General features: G+C 34.7%; 1 protein-coding gene across 10 annotated transcripts in view; it reads right to left on the minus strand.

The window, feature by feature from the left end:
• PPFIA2 (PTPRF interacting protein alpha 2) overlaps window positions 1-23,442 on the minus strand; it is a 477,511-nt gene that overhangs the window by 97,641 nt on the left and 356,428 nt on the right. For all 10 annotated transcript variants that reach the window (XR_007154244.1, XM_047868603.1, XM_047868602.1 and 7 more), the window contains 6 exons: window positions 16,831-16,977; window positions 15,679-15,813; window positions 10,223-10,306; window positions 9,830-9,961; window positions 8,231-8,293; window positions 3,363-3,454 (listed from right to left, as the gene is read on the minus strand). Coding sequence is in view for 9 of the 10 variants with exons in the window: in XM_047868603.1 (XP_047724559.1) it covers window positions 3,363-3,454; window positions 8,231-8,293; window positions 9,830-9,961; window positions 10,223-10,306; window positions 15,679-15,813; window positions 16,831-16,977 (653 nt within the window). In the remaining variant the exon portion in view is untranslated. The remainder of the gene's footprint in view (window positions 1-3,362; window positions 3,455-8,230; window positions 8,294-9,829; window positions 9,962-10,222; window positions 10,307-15,678; window positions 15,814-16,830; window positions 16,978-23,442) is intronic.

Consider the following 23,442-nt stretch of genomic DNA (forward strand, 5'->3'; position numbering starts at 1 on the left):
CAACAATAGAAGACACTGACCTAACTAATGCAAATCCCTGTTTTGTCAAGCAGAAATTTAAAGCAAATGAACTAAGGAATCATCCTCCAAGTGGAGGGCAGCTATTGTTTTTATAGCAGTGAACTTGAAACTCAATCAAGGAAACTGGTTTTATTATGGAATAGCCACATATAAAAACTAACGAACCAGGTCACATTCATAAATAGGACCTCTCTCAGGACCTATTTATAACAGGGTATATGTTTCATGAAGACAAAGGTCAGATTTTAGTTACCATTGTATGCGAAAGGAGGCATTCCTAGCATATAATAAACACTTCATAAATGTCTGGTAAGCTCATAAATGAATGAAATTAATCAAAATACAGTCTAAACTGTCTACCTTAGAACATTCTAGGTATCTTGTCTGTCACTGTTTGGGTAACGTCTCTTTGGTCATTGGAGGGGCGATTCTAAAATTATAACTCATCTTCCTAGGAGTATTGTTTTCTTGTTGTCTTATCTCTCAACTCCAGGTCATTTATAAAAATGTGAACCAAAACACAGATCTGCTACTATTGATGCCCTGCTTAAAACCCTTCGATGGCCTTACAAGGCCCTCTACAATCTGGAACCCTGCTTTCTAGCTTCACTTCTAGTTACTATCTGCCTTCTCTCTCTCCATCCAGCTGTACTGACTTTCTTTCAATTTCTTGAGTAACTCACACTTTCCTTTGATCCTGAGCCTTCGAACATGATGTTCTTTCTGCTAGAAATAGTCTCTTCCCACATTTATGTGGTTGACATTTTTAAAGTCAGCTTAAAACTCCCATTGTCTTATACTATTATAGCCCCTTGTATTCCCTTTATTGTAATAGTCCTCAGAGTATCCCTGTGTTTCCCATTTGAAACAGGTATTATTCATTCATCTGTAAGATCAGTGAAGTTCCTATGCATCTTCTGTTTTCTTATTGCTGTTTAAATTGTGCATTCAGAAGCATGTTTGTTCAATAAGTAATTGCCATTCAACACATATTGTTATCCTATAACATATTATAAATTCCATCAGTTTGTCTAATCAGTAATTCCTATAATACTTTGTACTTTTTGATTTACTGTTTACAAAACCCCCTTTGCTCACTAGTCTCATTTTATCTACAAAGTAAGCTTGTGAGATAATCATAAAAATATTATTTTATATATAATTCATGTAAAATACATATAAAATTTGACCTTCTTAAGGTAAATGGGTTTTCCAAAATGAAACAGCTAATAATTGTATGTATTAGACCTAGAAATGTCAATCTTCTTATTCTTGGTCTAGTTTTGTTTCTACTACAATCTCGTATATCAAAGAAGAATTGTTCTGTATGTAGTTCCCAAGCTTTCAGAATGATCCTTCATGGTGGATAAATGTCATATTATTAGGCTGTCCATGATGACTCAGTGTAGTGATGAACTTTTAGAACTTTTAGATAACACTTCTACAACTCTCTATTTTTTAAGGATATTACATACATATATGTATGTATGTGTATATATATATATACATATATATATTTAATTTCAGTAATGTACAGTGTTTTATTAGTTTCAGGTGTAAAATACAGTGATTCCACAGTTCTATACATTACTCAGTACTCATCATGATAAGTGTATTCTTAATCCCCTTCACCTATTTTACCCTTCTCCCTACCGAGCTTCCCTCTCTTGTAACCACTAGTTTGTTCTCTATATTTAAGAGTCTCTCTCTTTCTCTCTCTCTCTTTTTATACAACTCTGAGATCAAATTTCTGAGACCAAAGGTCAAAAAGCCAACAAAATGACCATTTGGTTCTGTTAAAAAACTACTAAATTTGTTGACTGGATGATGGTCATTCTATGTATTTATTCTGTTGCTATTTTATCAGCTCTTTTTCTCCTTCATCAATACCATCATCATCACCCTACCTTGTGAACATATATCACTGAATTAATAATTTCAGTTCAGATACATAAATAATAATAAAGCATTTAGAAAAATAAACACAATTTTCTAAATTAAAGACCTACATGTTTAAAAGTTCTTTGGATGTTTTTTTTTTTTTTTTTTTGCCTGCAGAACTGTGTTTCTTATATTAAACTGAAGGTAAAAAATACTCAAAATACTGAACTTTATTTTTACTAATACTTACATTCAAGAGAATATAAGCACCTTTAGGATTTTTTAACTTGGATTTTTGATCTGAATATCTCAAAAATGCTTTATTACACCTATTCATTTGTTCAATGATATCTATTGAGAGTATACTATATACCAGGTTTGGTTTGTTTCTTTGTTTTAGGTACTGAGATTACAGTAACCAAAACAAACATAAATTCCAGCGCCCATGGAATGAACATTCTTAGAATAACTATAAGACCAAGAAAAATGAACTTCTCAAAGTTTGTGGTGGTCAAATGTTTCAAATAATTGATACGATTGTGTTGTCTAATAAATAAATGATCAAATGAGTAAATCCTTGTAGGGTTTCTCATTAACTTTAAATAAAAGGCCCTAAGCACAAAAGAAAATTACATGTGAATTATCAAGATCAATGTATTTATCTACAGAGTAAATAATTATGTCATTGCTTCTTTTTTTCAAGATGAGGTACTGAGTCAAAGCAGATGAGTATGGCTAAATTTACTTGTTTTCAAAACATGTATAATTTCTCCTTCACTTTGTATTTGCAATTAATTTAACAAGATAGGTGGATGCTAAGTGACCATAATCAATGATACTTCTTCAGTAACATTATACATTGAAAGCATTTCTGCATGTAGAGAAAAGAGGTGTTGCCTCTTCCTGGAATGAGAAGTAATCTCCTCACATACAGTTCTATTCCTTCATTTAAGACTCTTTTTGGGGCGCCTGGGTGGCGCAGTCGGTTAAGCATCCGACTTCAGCCAGGTCACGATCTCACGGTCCGTGAGTTCGAGCCCCGCGTCAGGCTCTGGGCTGATGGCTCAGAGCCTGGAGCATGTTTCCGATTCTGTGTCTCCCTCTCTCTCTGCTCCTCCCCTGTTCATGCTCTGTCTCTCTCTGTCCCAAAAATAAATAAACGTTGAAAAAAAAAATAAAAAAAAAGACTCTTTTTACGTTATTTATAGCTGTGTAATTAAATGCAGAATACAAATGTAATATTCAAAATTTTTATTGCATATTTGCAGAATAGATTACTAAGTTAGAGAATTATTTTTGAATATAGAAATAGTAAATCAGTAAGGAGTAAGGAGTGAACATAGGGTAATGCCTGCTGGGCAGTAAGAGGCCTGTTTTATTTTATTTGAGGTAATACGGGACCATAAAAAATTCATATTGATTTTTGGCAAACTATAAATAAGATTTTAATTTAATGTTACCTTGATATTGTGGGTTCAATTAAAGAGCCAGTTCTCATTTTCAATTGGTCAAGTTCAGATCTCAGCTTTTCAATTTCTTCTGCTAATCTTTCCTAAAAATCAAAGATGTTTGACTCAGAAGATATGCATATGCCAAGAATACCAACATTCAATTATGATAAACCAAGCTATCAATCTTAGTGTTTTTTTAAAAATGGAAAACTGATGGATATATTTTTATTACAGGTCATTAGACATGACGGCAAAATATGCCTCATTTTCCCCTTGTAATGAAAATGTGAAAAGCACAAATCAATAGAAAGTTATCTAAACATTAGTGCCTTGAAGATGTTTTATAGAGTAGTACTTTAGATTGTTGAGACAAAAATAAACACAGAATAACATGCTATGCTTAAAACTTCACCATCAATGAACTGAACTCAATATATGAATGGTCATATTTCCTAGTACAACTAATATCAATTCTTTCGATCTTTATTTCTTGGCAATCACTTCCATGGTCATCAGTTAGTTCATTTCTGATGAAAAGATGTGTCAAAAACTCCTAAAGTTTGTTTTGCCATTAGTTAGTTTGGGTTAAAAATAAAAAATACAAATTTTACTTCCCTAAAAAAAATTATTTACATTGTCTTGCATTCATTAATCCTAAATTTTTGCAAACATATAGGAATACTAAGATCATGACTAGCTATGTATACATCACTTCAAAAGGCAAAGTCATAATCATAGCAGATTAAAAAAATAAAGAAAAGGTCTTATTCATGAAGAAAAGGACTTTGATTATTCTATAAGGGTTGTAATACACATGATGAAGGAGAAAGAAAAATGGATTAAAAAGATGAGGAAAAGTGGGCAACTGGGTGGCTCAGTCAGTTAAGCATCCAACTTCAGCTCAGGTCATGATCTCACGACTCGTGAGTTGAAGCCTCACATTGGGCTCTGTCCTGATAGCTCAGAGCCTGAAGCCTACTTTGGATTCTGTGTCTCTGTCTCTCACTCTCTGCCTCTCCCTCACTTGCGTTCTCTCTCTCTCAAAATGAAGATTAAACAAAAAAAGATGAGGAAAAGGGTCATTACGTGATATAAGTTAAAACTATGAGCTTGATATTGGTAGAATTATTTGTACACCTGAAAATTTTCTCAGATTGTCATTACCAGTTTCTGTCCATAAATCTTCAATGTAAGGGTCACCTAATAGTCCTTAATTAAATGCATATGTAAGGATTTATTTTGTTTTCATGATTATAACATTTTATAATGTTGTGAAAGTTTAAATATGTCCTTCTAGATTTCCTCTTACTGTTTTTTTCCCGTCCCAGCAGCCAATGCTTGACATTTTACTTGACTCATACTTCGTTTCTCACCATACTTTGTTGTTAATGTGGCTTTCCCAATATTTCTCTTATCTGCCCTTTTTATTCTTACTAACATCATCCTACTCGACACCTTTTTAAGTTTTTTCCTGAATTACTTCACCAGCTTCCACAGAGGCGGTGCTCCCTTCAATCTCTTCCCTACACATTTCTCTTTTAGATGTATCATTTAAAAAAACACATATGATCAAATAAATTATTTGCCTAAAATGTTAAAGGATTTCTTATTGCATTCATTAATCCCTTTGTTTGTTATTTCCACATACACACATAGGGCACCTCTATTGTGCTATGCCCTAAGATAAAGTAGTAAGATAAAAAATTCCCTGCCCTCCTATAATTTATAATCTAGTAAACAAGACAATAAACAGAGTCTATAGGATGTTGGTAGGAAAAAGAAAATAAGAGAAGCATGGAAGATCTCTCCAATAAAGTGCTATTTGAGCAAAAACCTAAAGAAAGGAAGGGAGTTAAAAAAAAATACGGATGTCTTAGGAAAAGGTTTAGCAGATACAAATGCTCCCTAGTGAGAAGGAGTATATTTGTTGAAGTAGAGGGCAAGGAGGTCATTGTGGCTGGGTTGGGCAGTAAAGAGAAAGACAGACAGGGAATAGACTTAGAAATGTTTTGGTTGCAGGGCTTGGGAAGGGTAGTCCTAAAAGGCCTTGTCAACCATTTTTAAGTCTTTGGTTTTTACTCTGAGTGAGGTAGAAAATGACTGGAGGATTTTTGAGCAAAATGGTGACATGATCACTCCTGATGAATGAGACTGGGAGGGAGGGAAGAAAGATAATTATTACTGTCTTTCCAAAAACATAGGCAAGAAAATTGTGGCTTGGACAATAGCAGTGTTAGAAAGAGACTGGATGGATTTGGGTTATATCTTGAAGACAGAACTAACTGAATTTGCTATTGGACTGAATGTGGAGTGTGAGATAAAGGGGTCAAGAATAACTCCAAGGTTAACCTGGCTAAGAGGAGAAGTTGTAATTTACTGAGAGGACTACTGCTGGCGGTGGTTGAGGTTGGTGGTGCTGGTTTTGGGGGTGGGGGGTATTGAACCTGTGAACATTTGAGTTGCCCAAGTGTCCAAATAGAGATATTGAGTTGGCTCTTAAATACATGAACTCTCTCAGGAGAGAGGACCCAGTCGGTGATCTAAATTTGGAGGTGCTCAATTTATAGATGGTTTTAAATCCATGAGATCAGAAGAGCCTCAACTCAATGAGTGAACATGAGAAGAAATTCAAAACCAGTCCTAGGAATTTCAAATTTTAGAGATCAAGATGATGAGAAACAAGAAGAGGTTGAGTACACAGGAGATTTGGCTAATGAATGACTGTCAGTTATAGAGAACTGAGTGGAAATTTCAGAAGTTATAGGAGATGTGGTTAGATTTGGAAATATGTTTAGCTGTGTGGGATGATATTCAGAAATGAGGTATGACCTGGGATTTGCTTCCTCTAGTTACTGGCGTGAACAAGGGTGCAAAGCATGGAGTGATTAGTACTGTTAGTTGCTTAGGCAGATTGTTGAAGCTACAAGGTTTGGGTAGGTGGTGGGGGAGTGGGTTCTGGGGATCTTGCCAGGAGCACACAGAGCTTTGGAAAACATAACATTGCATAATAGGATCAAGTCCAAAATCCACAATCTGGGCGCAACCTAGTTCTTTAAACACATACCAGTCACAGCAAACTTCTGGTAAATCAGCAAATCAACCATCTTTGTTTTCTCTGTGCTCTCACATAGGCTCTGTCCTCTGCCCTACCCTTGCCTATTTGGCAAGATCTTTTGTGCCTTCAAGAGCCTGATGAAATGGCATCTCCACTCTGTAGACTTTTTTTAAAACTACTTCAGAAAGAATTAGATGCTATCTTCTAGGGACCATATTGTATTGCCACAGAGAGATCTATCTTTCAGATCATATATACACTGACTGTGGGGCCACATAGTTTTAAATTAACATCATAATATGTAGAATTTAGTGGGGCTAAATGTACAGTTTTCCTTTTTTTTAAATCTTTCTTCTCTCATCTTTTCCAATACTTTCCACATGCCATACTGTTCCCAGATATTCCCTCCTCTCCCTCCGTCTCTTCTGTCCCTTGCTTCTTCTCTCTCTCTCTTCTCTTTTGTTCCACACACATTTGTAGGTCACTTTTTAAGTCAATAATTTTATATTACATTATTTTCCTGTGCTAAACAAAATGAAATCAGACAAAATTGCTAACAAAAATTTATATGTGGGGCACCTGGGTGGCTCATTCAGTTAAGTGTCTGACTCTTGATTTTGGCTCAAGTCATGATCTCATAGTTGTTGGGATCGAGCCCTCCATCGGGCTCTGTACTGATGGCATGGAGCCTGCTTGGGATTCTCTCTGTCCTCTCTCTGCCCCGCCCCTGCTCTCATGCTCTCTCTCTTTCAAAATAACTAATAGACTTAAAAAATATATAGGCTAATGAAGAAGGAGAAGATATATTAGCAATTACAGCTTTTAACATTTCATAATTTGGTCCTTAACTGCCTCTTATATAATATGTCCTATAACAGGAATAACTGATTCCAGCCAAATGTTATGCTATTATTTTTTTAAAAAATTAAGAAAATTTTATTTTAGAGAGACAGAGAGAGAGCAGGGGGAGGGGCACAGGGAGAGAAAGAGAATCTGAAGCAGGCCCTGCTCCCAATGCAGGGCTTGATCCCATAACTCTGGGGTCATGACCTGAACAGAAATCAAGTCGGACGCTTAACTGACTGAGCTACCCACGTGCCCCAGGTTATGCCCATCATTATTTAAGAAATGAAACTCCCTACCACTCCTGCCTCACACAAAGCACTGGCAATCATGCCACATGCACTGTATTTGAAAGGCTTGTAACGTATTCTTCCCTTTCCATAGAGCTTTGTCAAGTGACACCTCCCTGAAGCCTTATTTATAGCAGCACTATATGGTAGTCTCTCCTACCTATAGCTCTTACTACATATTTCACTCCTTCGACACTTGGCATCTGTTCCTCTGCAACTTGCTGCTTTGTCAAAGGCGTGTTCTCTCTCAATTACATTTTTCAGCTACTTTGGAACCAGGATCATGTAGCAAGCATAATTCAGCACAATCATTGTGCATGATATTTAATACATGTCTGCTTAAATGATATCTCAAACTAAATACAAATTAGTTTACTCCACTTGTGTAAAGCACAAAAAGTCAAAAGCATTTTTTTTTTAGAAATAAGACAGTGATTATCGTTTAGGATAAGAGTAGTAATTGTATTTGAACAAGAAGGGGGCTATAAGACTTGATTTTCAGTGTGTTTGGTTTGTAAAAATTTATCAAGCTCTCTAGATATGTACACTTTTCTGTACGTATAATACAAAAGTTAAAATTGTTTTAAAAAGGTAGCATCCTAAATTTATTTCTTATCAAATTTATTTTACAATAACACATTTGTCAGTCTAAAATAGAAAAATGGGTAAAATGTAAGTTTCCATTATACCTTGTCATGTAAAGATTCTTCCAGATTCTTTCTGAAAGTTTCTGATTCTTGAATTAAAACATTCTAAAGAAAAGAAAGAAAAATAATTAACTAAAGAGAAAATAATTGAATATGTAGATTAATGTTTTATTGCTCAAGAATCTTCTTTGATTCCTTCTCTTTGATTCCTTCCTTGGTGCATCTATTTCTTGGTTTCCATAGAAACCACATTTAAATAGAATCCTTAAACATAATACCTTAACATTTAGAAAAATACATAATTTAAATGGGAAATGTTATTTTGTAACACTTGGACTGGCAAATGGAATAAATATTATCTTCTAAGCTATATTTTCTTCTTCTCAGTGTTTTAAAATTTGAAATAATTAGGTTACTTTTAAAATGAGAAAATGTGAGTAATAAACTCAATATTAGCCAAAGGTATTACAGATAAAGGATTCAGATGAACTCATTTTTATCATCTGAGGAAAAAAATAAATTATCAGATCCTATTTCTGGAAAGTTTAATTTCTGGCATTCTATTTCAAACACAGAATAAATAATTTCCAATAAAGGTTAAATCATTAGAGCAATATAAATGAAATTTTAGCTATTTACAAAACCGTTACATCTCATGACATGTAGAAATAAGCTGCATCATAGAAATTATTTTTAAAATTTTGTCATGAAGTGATTACTATCATAAAAGCTTTATGCTTTTTTATATTACCACAAAGCATGATTTTAAAAAATATATTTTTTCAAATTTAATTTTAGTAAAACTAAACTAAGAGTGTAGTGATTGGTAAAGTGGCCATGCATTTGGAGTTGAATGGGAAGAAGGTTATCACTTTGTAATGAAAGTTAGCCAGTCTACTTTAACAATTTCAGGGGAGTATTTTTTTCTATTTTGGTTTATTGTCTGGGTCAGGGGAAAATGTCTAGCTTAAGTAGTGACTGGCATTCATTCTCAATTTCCAAAATGATTTGTCCACCTGGGTTTTAGCCCCTACCTTTGTATCTGCTCTGAAATCGGCAACCAACGCATGTAACTCGTGCTGGTGTGGTAGTTGCCAACTATCAACAAGACACATAGCATTGTGAATGACATTGCACACTGTAAAGAGGCAATTTTTGGAAATGATGCAGCTGAAATTATTGCGTTCCTAAACTGTAGTAGGATTAGTTCTATTGGTAATATAAATTCAGTTACTCATTTTGGCTTTTAGACAAGCAGTAGATTTAGTTACTCGAAACATGTGAATAGTTCAATGCAAGACATCCCCAAAATAATCGATTTTTGTCTCACTGCTCTTTTTTTGCACACCAGGTGAAGAATAACTAAGTATTTTCACCACAATATACATTTTAATACATTTATCTATACGATCATGAGAATATGCAAGATTTACATACCATGCAGCACTTTTACTCATTTAAAAATTTATCTTACACATTTTTACAGAAACTACTCGTTCACTTCTAAGACTATGCCATATATACTTAAGGAAAATAAATGGATCATCCGACCAATACAATAATTACAGCAGGGTATAAAACAACCATGCTCTTAAGAACATTGATAAATATTCATGTGATTCTACTCTTCTGTCATTTTACCTTCTCCTCTAGGGCAGCCATTCTTTCCTTTAAATGTAGTTGTAAGCGTTCATTAGATTCAGTCAGAAGTCTGTCCACCGTATCAGATAATCTTTTGTTGTGCTCCTCATTCATTTTCTCTCTTTGCCTAGCCTTATATTCAAGAAAAAATAAATAAACTTGACATAACAATCATTTAAAAAGCACTGGGTTTGTTTTTTTATTTTTCTAGTTTAAAATTGGATTCCATTTTATGTCTGGTGTGATTAAATTGGCAGAACCTTTTCTTTTTTTAATTAAAATGCACAGAGCATATTCATAAGATTTTAAATATAACCTATCATCAAGAAAGACATTCATTTCTTACATGCCCATAGACTGATGATTGAGGGGAGTGGTTCTTAATATACATACTCTTTGAAGTTCTTGATTTTTCTCTTCAAGTTGACCTTCTAGATGTCTCATGCGTTCTTCAATGTTTCCATGTCTCTCTTCAGCCTGTTAAGAAATTTGAAATATGTACCTGACATGTAAGATTTGATTAACACTTTACCTCTAAATAAATTGAAATAAAATGTAAAGCAAGCTACTACCAACCGCAAATGTAATTTTCAAAAAATAAACTTTTTTTAAACAGGCAGCTGAACAGCATTGCTTGAAATGTGTCAGCTACAAAGGCCTGTTACATCCAAGCATCAGCAAAACATTGGACTTATTTATGAGCAATGAAATCAGCCAAATGTAACATGCAGACTGTGCATGGTTTGAACACAAACCTGCCATTGTCCAATCTTAAGCTCCTGAAGCACTGAACTGCACAGATGGTTGATTATCAATAAATAAAAATAACATAATTTTTATAAATGAAAAGAAAAACTTAGATGGATTCTATTTAGCAATAGAAAGTAAAGTCCAGTAGGACTACCTTCCTACGTATGGAGATCATTTCTTGTAGTTTAGCTTCCATAACATATTGATAATCATCAGATGAGGTAGAAGAGGTTGGATCAGACTAACAAGTCAAGGAAAAGGAGAGGGACAAAATTGAAAAATCAGAACTAAAGACACTGACACTGAACAGAACATAGCACAGAATGCTTAAAAGAAAAATGTGACAGCAAATTTAATACTTTAATAGACAGAATTTTACATGGAAAGAACTACACTGATATCTGGTGAACACGATGCAGTCAATGGTTATAAATGAAAAACAATGATACGCCCAAATAAAAAGCTACCAACCTAAGGTATGGAAGGTTAGTGACGGCTGGCGATGAAAGACTACTACAGAATGAATTAAAGCAACTCTGAAAGAGTCATGTAATAGTTGGAATTATGGGAAACCAAACACTAGAATATGTCTCTGATAGATTGTTAAATGTTTTGTATTTTGGTTTGTTTGTTTATCATATTACTAAAAAATAATGCAAACTGTGTGTCTCAGCGTTGAAGTGTATGCTAGGACAATGACCCAGGTGAAATAAATTTGGAAAAAAATTTATTACAAACCTAACACTGTAGACATCAAGACAAACTAAGCCACAGGATTAATTATTATGGGTATTCTCCAATTCCAGGGTTGAGTTTCCTCAGCAACAGTGACGAGCTGACAAACTGACTTCTGGTCTCTGAATACAAGTGTGTAGTACCTGGTCTAGTACCCTGGCACCTATTCTCATATGTAGTCTTAATTTGACATTGTAAATGAAAGCGATTAGAAGTCCTCAAATTATCAAGGTGACAATATATTGTGAGGACAAGAATATTTATTTACAAAGTCTCCTGAATGACACTAGGAACCACTCAGAAACTGTTTCTACATTGATTTGTTGCCATGGAAACAAAATAGCGCCCTAAAGTGAACAGGCAGCATGGTGCCTTTGTCAGCTAATATTTGCCCAGTGCCAGGATTCGTTACATGTCTTGGAGGTGATTGTCAGGTTATCAGACACAGAGTGTTAACACATGTGACATTGCTGATAGCTGAATTGTATTAGTATGTTATGCACAGATTACATGTAAAGTTAAATCAACATTTTGATCATAATTACACGTATATATAACATCAAAATTATTCTATGTTAGATCTATAAGATTTAACTCCAGAGCATATTCCATTACATTCTCTAAGTTTATTCTAAAACAGTGAAACTTACTTTATGCAAATATAGGACTATATATAAATATGTCATGCAGTACCTGAAAAGAAATAGTAGCCTATTCATGTATTGGCTCACACACATATGTACTATTTTATGCAACAAATTCCAACTAATCTATAAAATAAACATTTAACATTTAACTGGTGTACTTATATAGATTACAACTCAATATTTACATTTGTAAGATTTTCCTTTTGAGATTCTTGTTTCATAAATGGGGAAAATAATGAAGAAATAACAAATAACCAATTTCTCTCCCCAAATTTCCAAGCAGAAGAAACACAGAAAGCTACCATAGTTCCCAAATGTCACAAAATGGTTTTCTAATATCACTTAAAACCTAGAATTCAAATAGGAATATAGTAAATGGGTCAAAATGTTGTTGAAATGGTATCATCTAAATTCATTAAGATATCTGTAATCTCTCAAAAGTACATTTTAACATGCAGTTGGTGGTGTAAAAATTAATCAGGTGACTGATTCAAGGTAGTCAAAGCATGAACATTTCAATTTCCAAAGCTGTCTCTTTAAAAACACAAGCCCAGTAGGTCTTCCCAAAGGTCCTTAAAACTTCTACCTCTTTCCATCTGAACTATTGAAAACATACTAAACATTGTAAAAATTCACTTAAAGATTGAGCAAGAATTCTGTCAAGTTTAAATTACTTTGTTATTGTTGATATGTTTTACTGGTACTAAAAATGAATGAAATACCTTATGGAATTCAATACGAATTATGTCCTTGCTGAGGGAATATGCACTTTAATTAAAGAAGTAAACATAATAAATCATAAAATTGGGATCCCAAAGTCTTTATTGGATAATTTTGTGTATACTTGCTATAGCCAATGTTAACATTTATCTGTAGCCACTCCTCAATATTTCTGACTTTCTAAAGCCTTAAATGAGCTTTCCTTACCTATCTATACACACACACACACACACACACACACACACACACACACACACCTTATCAACCACAGAATAGATTCAGACATCATTTCTAAACAAAAACTGGGATCAATTTCAATAGTATTGATTTATGTTCATCTTAGCCTTGTGAAGACTGTAGTTTAAGTAATTAGTGTAAATACAAAAGTCACACAAAAACAATCTATTTTTTGTACTCCTTGATGGGATACAGGGCTTATCTTCGTTTCACTCTTTAATATGACATAGGAAAATTTCAAATGAGCTACAGTTTAGAGGAAATTATAGGCAGAAATGGCTTTGAGGAAAACATGAGTAGATTTTGAAATGGGGAAGAAATAAAAGTCAGATGGGGTGGGGCAAAGAGAAGAAAACAATAGGTAGCAGATAATAAAAGCAGAAAAAAACATATAGGCCAAATAAAATGCCTGAAACATTATTTAGAATGCCATTCATAATATAGGAGAGGGAAGCCTAGGTTTAAGCAAAGCAGAAATCTTTTTACTGTAGTATCAAAAATAGTAAGAAGTAGAAAAAGATTATGATGATCAATAAGAGTGAGATACTGAAAATATGGAAGTGATAAAAATATATAAATAAAACTGGTTCTAGTGATAGTCCCTAAAAGTGTCTGAACAGAGGAGAAGAAAAAGTACAAGATCATTGTAGCCATAAAACTTGGGAAAACAAATGAAAGAGCATCTTCAAAAGTTATAAAAATGTTACAAGCATAGGGAGTGTGCTGAGGATAAAACCTCTTCTCTAGACAAGTGTATATTAAATATGGCAATAATCTAGAAACTCTGTAGTTGAAATAATGGTGTTGATATAAAGTCAGCCTGAAGAGAAAGCAGTAAAAAAGAGAAACACAGTGAACTCTAGCATTTTTAACATTTCTTAAAAAAGATGAAACTCTACTGAAAAAGGAGGAAATCAAAAGTATTCAGATGAAGTGAAATTTTAGCAATATATTATTAGTTAGATGTAAACTGAAGAAATTATTTTGGGTACATGAATGAAAGTATGTATCAAAAACAAGTAAGAGCCCCAGAGAAAAAATGAGGGGAAAAAAGATAAGACACCTATTTCAAGTTATTTTTTTATATTCTAAATTAAGGATGCTTACGGATATATACTTTGAAGCCTCGTAAGTCAAGTATTATATTTTAAAGTATGTTTTGTCCTCAGTCCATCAGAAGTTAATTAGGAGCAATTATTTGGTGAATTTTAAATTGTATTATTTTGGAAGAGATTCCAGACTTTCTTGTATTTTACTCAGGATAGTATTGATTATTTTACACTAAAGTTTTACAAAATTATTTTTATTATTTAGTCACTCACTTAAAGCTCCAGAAAATAGTTCACTTCAATAACTCTATTTAAGTTCATGTTCTTCAAATGAAGAGCCTTAGTGTGTGTGTGTGTGTGTATATACGTGCACACACACACACACACACACACACACACACACACATCCTTATCCATATTTGATTAATTTTAAATGTGTTTGCAAGAAAAAATAGAATATTACCACTATATTTGCATATTTTTATATAATTTAGAGATTATTTCTCAAATCAAATGATAAATTTATCTTTATTTGAGAAAGCACACATTTCTAAAATTGCCAGAAGGGTTTATGGTATGTCTATGACTATAGAAGGATCCAGATTGTGACATTATCCTAATCACACTAATGTTTTATTCAGCTGGTTATTCCAATACTCTGTAGACAAGCAATTATTCCAAAACTTTCTAACCCTGCTCTACTTTGCAAATATTTGTCTTTTCACTACCTGACTAATTATCTTATTTTAACCAATAGGCATCAATCTACTTTTCCTCTTTAATTATTTACTTTTTTGGGAAAGCAAATGTGTGTGCCTACTTTTGTATTGCTGTATTGACTGTTTTGGATAGTCCTAATGCCAGAATTTGTAACCTGTAGTTAATATATCTGTCTTACCCATTTATTAGGTGCATGGAAAATGTAGCACTGAGCAATGATTGCATGGATATCTAAAATGTTTGTACATTTTTGAACTGATATTAAAAGTAACACATGCCTTTAGTGAGCAAAGCTGAAGTTTTGTTGTACATATACACTTTGAAGCACTGTCCTTTCCATTTCACTGTGAATGATAGTCATTTTTAACATTATAATGGTTGCAAAATTTACAATATGTGTATAATTGTAGAATTTGACAGCCATAACATGGCAGATAATTTTGAATATTCCTCAGATTATTATTGAATTTAATTGGTTCAGAAGAAACTAACTATTAAAACCACTTTCTATTTAGTAACTTTAGAATTTAGACTTTTGCAAATCTAACTTCCAACTGCTAACAAATGTTTTCATATATAGTCAGAAAGGAACTGCTTATGATATTTCCTACATTTTTAATACCAAACAACTTCTGTTAAGGCTATTAAGTTATTGCAACTTATCTATATACATATAAAATTTCATCATTATTTGTTTATATTCAGTGGTTATTCTAATGTTCAAATATTATCATGGAAAATCAACCATCAGGATACAAAATTTTGTTTTTGCTAACGTTTACATAGGCAAAGGTATCATCACATTCATATGTAAATCATTCATGTCAGCATAAATAAGATCTATAATATGAAAAACTCATCTAAGCAACAAACCAGTATAATAAAGATGAAATAAACTTAAATTTCATGAAACCTAGACAATCTATAGATTACATTTGGATCACTACTCCTTTCTATGAGTGTATCTAGACTAATTGTTTTATGGCAATACCTTTGTCAGAGCTGCAATTCTCTGAGCCAGTTCAGCCTCTACTTCAGGTAAGGTCTCAGCTTTCCTCATAGTCTGCTGCAACTTTTGCTCAGCCAGCTCAAGACGCTCTTGTAACTGCCTGTTCTTCTCTTCCATCTGAAACAGGGATGGAAAAAGAGACACTTAAAGAGTCCCAGTAAGGATAACTAACACCAGACACTAGGGTTTCTGCCATTATTCTAGATTTAAAATCAACCACACTTACTGTGCAAAGAGATGACTGTACTCATGTTTTTATATGTTACTTACTCACATTCCTTAATAAAATTCAGCACATTAAAAAAAATAGAAAAGCTCTTACCAATGGCAACAAAAAGAAATAAAAGTTACCAGTGAATATAAATGTGGACATGTGCAGTATAACTCAACGCTAAGGTTTCAGACGTACCATGAGAGCATATTATTGAAAATTATAGTATTAACTGGAGTGAGAGATGAAATGTAGCACAATGACTAACAGCTCAAGCTCTAGAGATAGCGTTAACAGAACTTTTTTCTCTGAAGGGCCAGATAATAAATATTTCAGATTTTGTGTATCATTTAGTCTCTGTTCCAACTATTCAGTTCTACTGTTGTAGCACAAAAACAGTCATAGAAAATGATTAAATAAATGAGTATGGCTATGTTTCAATAAAACTTTATTTATAAAACAGTTATAGTTTTGGCACATGGGCCATAGTTTGTCCAAATATGGAGCTCTGGAGCCAAATAGACTCTGCTCTGGAGCCAAACAGACTTGGGCTTCCATTAAGAACTGGCATTTTCCAGATGTGTGACATTGGTAAAGTTTTTATGTCTCTGAACCTTGATGACTCGGTATAATAATTGTGCTTACTTCACAGGTGGTGGTTAGATTTAAGTGAGGTAATTGTTAACTGCTTAGAAGTGTCTGATTCATGTCTAGACCCAAAGTAAATATTAGTAATTATTTTTATTATTATTAAGACATATTTGTGAATTACATGCTAGAAATCACATCTGTTGAGTCAGTTCCATTCTAAATTTTAGAGAACAGTTGAATGCCAAGAAATACTATATTTTATTTACTCTGTATTTTGTTAGAATGGTGAGAGCACACATGGACGAGAATAAAACCAAGATAAGATACTCAACCTGCCGTAGGATGGCCTCTTTATTTGCTAACTCATTTTCTAATTTATCATTCATGTCATGTATGGAGGTAGATTCTCTCTGAGCACTGAGGTAACGTTTCTCAAGGGTTGTGATTCTTTCTTCCATATCTTCCTTCTGTGCCATGGCCTACAATTAAAATAATAAATTAATTAAAATCAGATTTTCACATAGTTTACTGTATTGTCTTGTTATTTAAATAAAATAGTAAGATACAAAGGCTACCGTTTTCTTGAAGCAATATTCATTCCTTTCTTTTTATGGAAAGCATGCCAAATTTCATGTGAATTTTCCCAATTTACCTGTCACAATTCTTTTTACATCTTGGGTTAACAAAAAGTTCCTCTCTCTGAGAATGGAATGGAGTACAAGAAACTGCCTACTGTAGAACTGGCATTAGAAAAGAAGTGGCAGATAAATTAGCTCATTATACAGTAGAGATAAGTACACTTATGGGTACAGTTGTAAACCATAAAATCAGTAAAATGGTGGCTACCATTCCAAACTGCAAATCAATCTTCAAATAAGGATAACCAATATCACCAGTATCCTCATCTACATATATAAGTAAGAGTAACCCAGTGTTTAAAAAAGGAGGCCAGGGGTGCCTCTGTGGCTCAGTAGGTTGAGTGTATGACTTCAGCTCAGGTCATGATCTCAAGGTTAGTGAGTCTGAGCCCGCATCAGGCTTGCTGCTGTCAGCACAGAGCCCGCTTTGGATCCTCTGTCCCCTCCTCCTCTGCTCCTCCCCTACTCACGCTCTCTCTCTCTCAAAAATGAATAAACATTTGTAAAAAAAAGGAGGCCCCAGAAAAGTAAATTAGAGTCATATTCACAAATGAATTGACCAATTGACTTGGGAACTTAACCATTTTCCTTGTTACATATATTCCAATTAAAAAAAGATTTTTTTAATGTTTTTATTTACTTTTGAGAGAGAGACAAAGCACAAGGGGGGAGGGGCAGAGAGAGAGGGAGACACAGAATCAGAAGCAGGCTCCAGGCTCTGAGCTGTCAGCACAGAGCCCGACGCGAGGCTTGAACTCATGAATCGTGAGATCTTGACCTGAGCTGAAGTTGGGTGCGTAACTGACTGAGCCACCCAGGTGCCCCAAGAATTTAGAAACCTCAAAGAATACACAACTCTATGGAAAAATCAGCTATCAGTGTGAATGTAATAACCATGGCATTAATATTATTCTCAACTATAATTTTTAAACCACCTAATTCATAGATAATATGGAGATGATTTTATCTTCCTAACAGCTTACATGAACATTTACTAGTAGGTGGATAACCTATTTTTTAAAAAAAGATATTAAGAAAAGTCAGCTGTAGAAGCAAGCCTCATGGGCCTGTGGCGGTTTCCTGATAATGTGGGGAGCTCCTTTGCATAAGGAGCCTAAAATTGAGTTGGTAGTGGTGGTTTCCATATGTTGCTATCCAAATTCCTTTGGTCAATGTTCCTAAGCAGCCCTTCTGGTCCTCTCCTTCAGGATCTGGAGCCAGTCCTGCCACATGCACAGAGCAGATACATTTTCTTCCATTTTTTTCCAAAAGAAATAGAAGTCCTTAAATGAATAGTCCTTCATTTCCCGATTTTCCCTCATCACCCCCTGGAAATAACCATATGCACGAATCCTTAACTTCTAGCTTTTACTTTTACAACAGGTGTTCGCCTTCTCTCAAAGTTTTAATCATTATCTGTGCTCTAGTTTTTATGCCTTTTCTGCTTTAGGGACCTTGATCACTTTTCTGTCCTGGATTTTCAAGATGATAGCAGAAGTAAATCCCACAACTACAGCTAAAACAATGAAGCAGGCCTACAAATAAGCTTGTACAGATGAGACGTGGAGGGAAGAGGAAAAAGGAATGATTTAAAGAAAATAAAAACAAGAATGATAAATTATCTGCTTGATCACTGACCATAACTGAATTGAAATTATGCAATTTTACTACTCTGCTGGAGCGGCTGCGAAGATACACCACCGTTTTAAAAACAAGCAAGGAAATAAATGTAACAAGTAATTAATAAAATCCTGGAAAAACAAAAAGCTGTACAACAAAAGGAAATGCTATCAGAGGAAATTACTACTTGGATCAGTTGTGGAAATGATCTACACAGCCATAATAATGGTGACACTAAATGTGATTTGGGGGTAATTGTAGTGGAAGGATGTGTGGGAGAGAAAAGTAGAGAATAAAAAAAGCTAAAATCCTCTGGGTGCCTGGGTGACTCACTGGGTTAAGCATCAGACTCTTGATTTTGGCTCAGGTCATGATCTCAAGGTTTGTGAATTTGAGCCCCGCATTGGGCTCTGTGCTGACAGTGTGGAGCCTTCTGAGATTCTCCCTCTTTCTCTGCCCCTCCCCCACTTGCACACTCTCTGTCTCTCTCAAAATAAATAAGTAAACTTAAAAGAACTAAAATCCTCATATAATAGCAAGGCATCGATTAAATAAGAGAGAAAATAGCACAACTAACAGCGAAAGGATTGAAATTAAGAATCTCAGGCAAGTGAGATGGAAAGTAGGTGGGCACTCTGTGTGTGTATGTGTGTGTGTGTGTGTGTGCGTGCATGTATTTAGATGTGTACCCTCTTGACATTATTTGTCTTTGAAAAATTATGTATTGTTAAACTGTATACTGTTAATTTCAGTTTCATATAGAACTTTGGGAATATTGTGTCAATTTTGTAACCAAAAAAGAGAATTCTGACTCTAGCCTACATATATAACTTCTTATAAAATTATAATAGCGATAAACTCAGTTAAAGACATATACATGTTTCTTGACAACATGAGCATTGGAGTAACACTTACTAGCTCCAAATCCCAGTTTTTGCTACTTATTAGCTCAGTTATCATGGGTGAATGCTGATTACCTTTTCTATAACTCATCCTCTTTTCTTTTCTTTTTTGGTTTCTCTGCTTGCTTGTCTATTTTGTTTTCTGTTTTAGGTTGGGATACTAGTATCTACCATATAACATTGTTGTGATACAGTATTTTAAGTGCCTTGTGTAGTCTTATGCATAATACACACTCCATAAATAATAGCTTTTTGATTATTACTTATTATTGTGCCTATAATTAGCTGATCTGACTCTATGGGATACATTGCATGCAGGAGTCACTGTACAGACTTTGGTGCTGCATTTTTGATTCAGTGATTCATGTGGGAGATTCAATTTTTAACTGCAAGCTGTGTTGCCAAAAATAAATTTTGAATTTACAAGTTGGAGAAATATCTTTTCCCTGTGTGTCACTTAGAAATTCTAAAATGGGAAGCTTTTTCTAGTCTCTAAAAACTGTTCCCTAAAGAAAGAGGAAAACAGTATAAAGATTCAATTATCTCTTGACCTATGGTTTGTTTACAAAATAGACTTTATTATAGCAAATAAATATAACTCTATAGTAACTCAGACATAGTAAACTAAAAAATAAAACTCCATGTTTCAGATAATGGAAAAGACAAAACTGATATGTATTCATTTAATTACTTAGGCATTTTTGAAGAACTCTTAATAGGAAGTTAGAAAGATAAGCTGGTTTTATTCACAAAACAATATAGAATTTAAATTCTAATTCTTTGTTGGGGTGGCTCAGTCGGTTGAGCATCCGACCATGGCTCAGGTCATGATCTTATGGTACGTGAGTTCGAGCCCTGCATCAAGCTCTGTGCTGACAGCTCAGAGACTGGAGCCTGCTTCAGATTCTGTGTCTCCCTCTCTCTGTGCCCCTCCCCCACTCACACTCTGTCCCTCTCTCTCTCAAAAATAAACAAACATTTAAAGAAAAATTCTAATTCTTTGCACATCAAAATTTGCATAATATTTGCATATTTGCATAATATTTAATAAAGTATTATTCAATACTCCATTAGTAGCTTTTTTTTAAGTTTATTTATTTATTTATTTGAGAGAGAGAGAGAGAGAGAGAGACAAAGCACAAGTGACAGAGAGGCAGAGAGAGGGAGAGAGAAACCCAAGCAGGCTCTGCACTGTCAGTGCAGAACCAATTAGGGGTTCAAACTCATGAACCATGAGATCATGACCTGAGCCGAAACCAACAGTCATACATGTAACTGACTCAGTCACCTAGGCACTCCCCCAATTAGTAGCTTTCTTAATTATAAAGTGGAGAGCTAAGCATGTTATAAGATTGTCTATGTTTTTAATATGTGTACTGTTCTTTGCTTTACTCCAGCTCCCAACTACATATAGGTCACAGTCAATTTAAGGAGCAACTAAGACAAAACTTCAAGAAAGTAAATTTTAGAAAGACAAATACCATACGATATCACTCATATGTGGAATTTAAGAAACAAAATAGATGAACATATGGAAGGGAGGAAAAAAAAAGAGGGAAACAAACCATAGGAGACTCTTATTGACAGAGAAAAAAACTGAGGGAAGATGGAGGGAGGTGAGTGGGAGATGGGCCAGATGGGTGATGGGTATTGAGGAGGGCACTTGTTATGATGAGTACTGGGTGTTGTATGTAAGTGATGAATTACTGAAGTCTACTCCCAAAACCAATATTGCATTATATGTTAATTAATGATAATCTAAATAAAAATTTGAAAAAGAAAAAAAATCATAAAAAATAAAGTATATCTCTTATAGTCATCAAAAAAGTAAATTTTAAATAGGTTTACTTATTGATGAGGAATAATGAGAAAAATATATTCTAAAAGCATTAATGAAATACACTTACATAATTCATTTTAGATATACTAGACAGTCCTCACACGTAAAGCAAAATGCATTGAAGCTTTTAATTATATGGTTTTTCCTACTCTCCCCTTTTTTCCTTAATCAACAAATATGTAGTGCTAATACAATACATAAATCATACTGTGCTAGTGATGTTACACATTGGGTAGCAAGAAGAATCACTTTTTTTAAAGTTTACTTATTTATGTTGACAGAGCACATGGTGGGAGGGGCAGAGAGAGAGAGAAAGAGAGAATCCCAAGCAGGCTCCACACTCAACACAGAGCCCTAGGTGGGGCTCCATCCCACAACCACAAGATCACAACCTAACCTGATATTGAGAGTGAAGAGTCGGAAGCTTAACCGACTGAGCAACCCAGGTGCCCCCACTGTTTTTTTCCTCTTATAAATACTTGCAATCTAGTAGACCTTGTGTGTCCACAGACCACAGTCTGGATTATAAAAGTGGAAGCTGGAGTTTTGAGTGTAAGTGATACCTTTTTAAAGTCCATGGTTTTCTTCTTATTGGAAACAGAGAGCACAAAATTATTTCAGTGGTGGTTACAGTGCAGCTGCATTTTTTATGCCATTGCTATCACTGGTAAATGATTCTGTTTTGTTGATTTTAGAAGTTGCTCATAGTGGAAGAAGCACAGGTTTTGGAGCTGGGCTGATCCTGTGTCTTCCTGGTGCTGAGGGTTTGGAAGGAGTGCAATGCTCGGAGGGCAGTGCATATGCCTTTGACAAGTCACTTTACCTCAATTGAGAAAAATGGGCATAATGATGAGTACCTTCTGGATAGGACAGATGTAAGAAATTAGACAAATTAAATATAATACACCTGTAATAGTTTTCATGTTGGTCTTTAAGAATTTCCTAGAAGTAGGGGCGCCTGGGTGGCTCAGTCGGTTAAGCGGCCGACTTCAGCTCAGGTCATGATCTCACAGTCTGTGAGTTCGAGCCCCGCATCAGGCTCTGTGCTGACAGCTCAGAGCCTGGAGCCTGCTTCAGATTCTGTGTCTCCCTCTCTCTCTGACCCTCCTTCGTTCATGCTTTGTCTCTTTCTGTCTCAAAAATAAATAAACATTAAAAAAAATTAAAAAAAAAAAAAAAAGAATTTCCTAGAAGTAAACCAGGGCCTCTGGCAATCAGACCTTTTTGGAAACATTTTACTTGGCCTTTCATGGTGTCCTTAACACACACGCGTGCGCACACACACAGCACACATGATGTATACAGAAAGTCAGGCAGTGTATAGGTTTCTTGCCCAGGTCTCATTAATTTCTAGTGCTTCCTATGTTATACCTTTACTGCCTAATGTGTCATACATTTATATTGCCTGACTGGCTCTTGAAGCATCTGTATTTGCAACCTCCCTTTAGAAGTGAATGATGAGAGATATTCTTCACAAATCTCTTCTAAAATATAACTACATAAAATTTTAGAGATGATAATAGTTATATTTAAATTTTTAAAAATGTTTTTATTTATTTTGAGAGAGAGAGAGAGACAGTGAACAGGGGAGGGGCAAAGAGAGAGAGAGAGAGAGGGAGACAAAGAATCCGAAGCAGGCTCCAGGCTCTGAGCAGTCAGCTCACGGGGCTCGAACTCACGAGCTATGAGATCATAACCTGAGCCAAAGTCAGACACTCGACCAACTGAGCCATCCAGATGCCCCAAGAATAGTTATATTTTATTTTACTTTTTAAAAAATTTTTAACATTTATTTATTTTTGAAAGAGAGAGAGAAAGAGAGAGTAAGTGGGGAGGGGGGAGCAGAGAGAGAGAGGGAGACAGAGAATCCAAAGCAGACTCCAGGCTCTGAGCTGTCAGCTGAGAGTCCGGCACGGCTTGAACCCATGAACGGCAAGATCGTGA

The sequence above is a fragment of the Prionailurus viverrinus genome, chromosome B4, assembly GCF_022837055.1.
Source record: "Prionailurus viverrinus isolate Anna chromosome B4, UM_Priviv_1.0, whole genome shotgun sequence".
NCBI classification, from domain to species: Eukaryota; Metazoa; Chordata; class Mammalia; order Carnivora; family Felidae; genus Prionailurus; species Prionailurus viverrinus.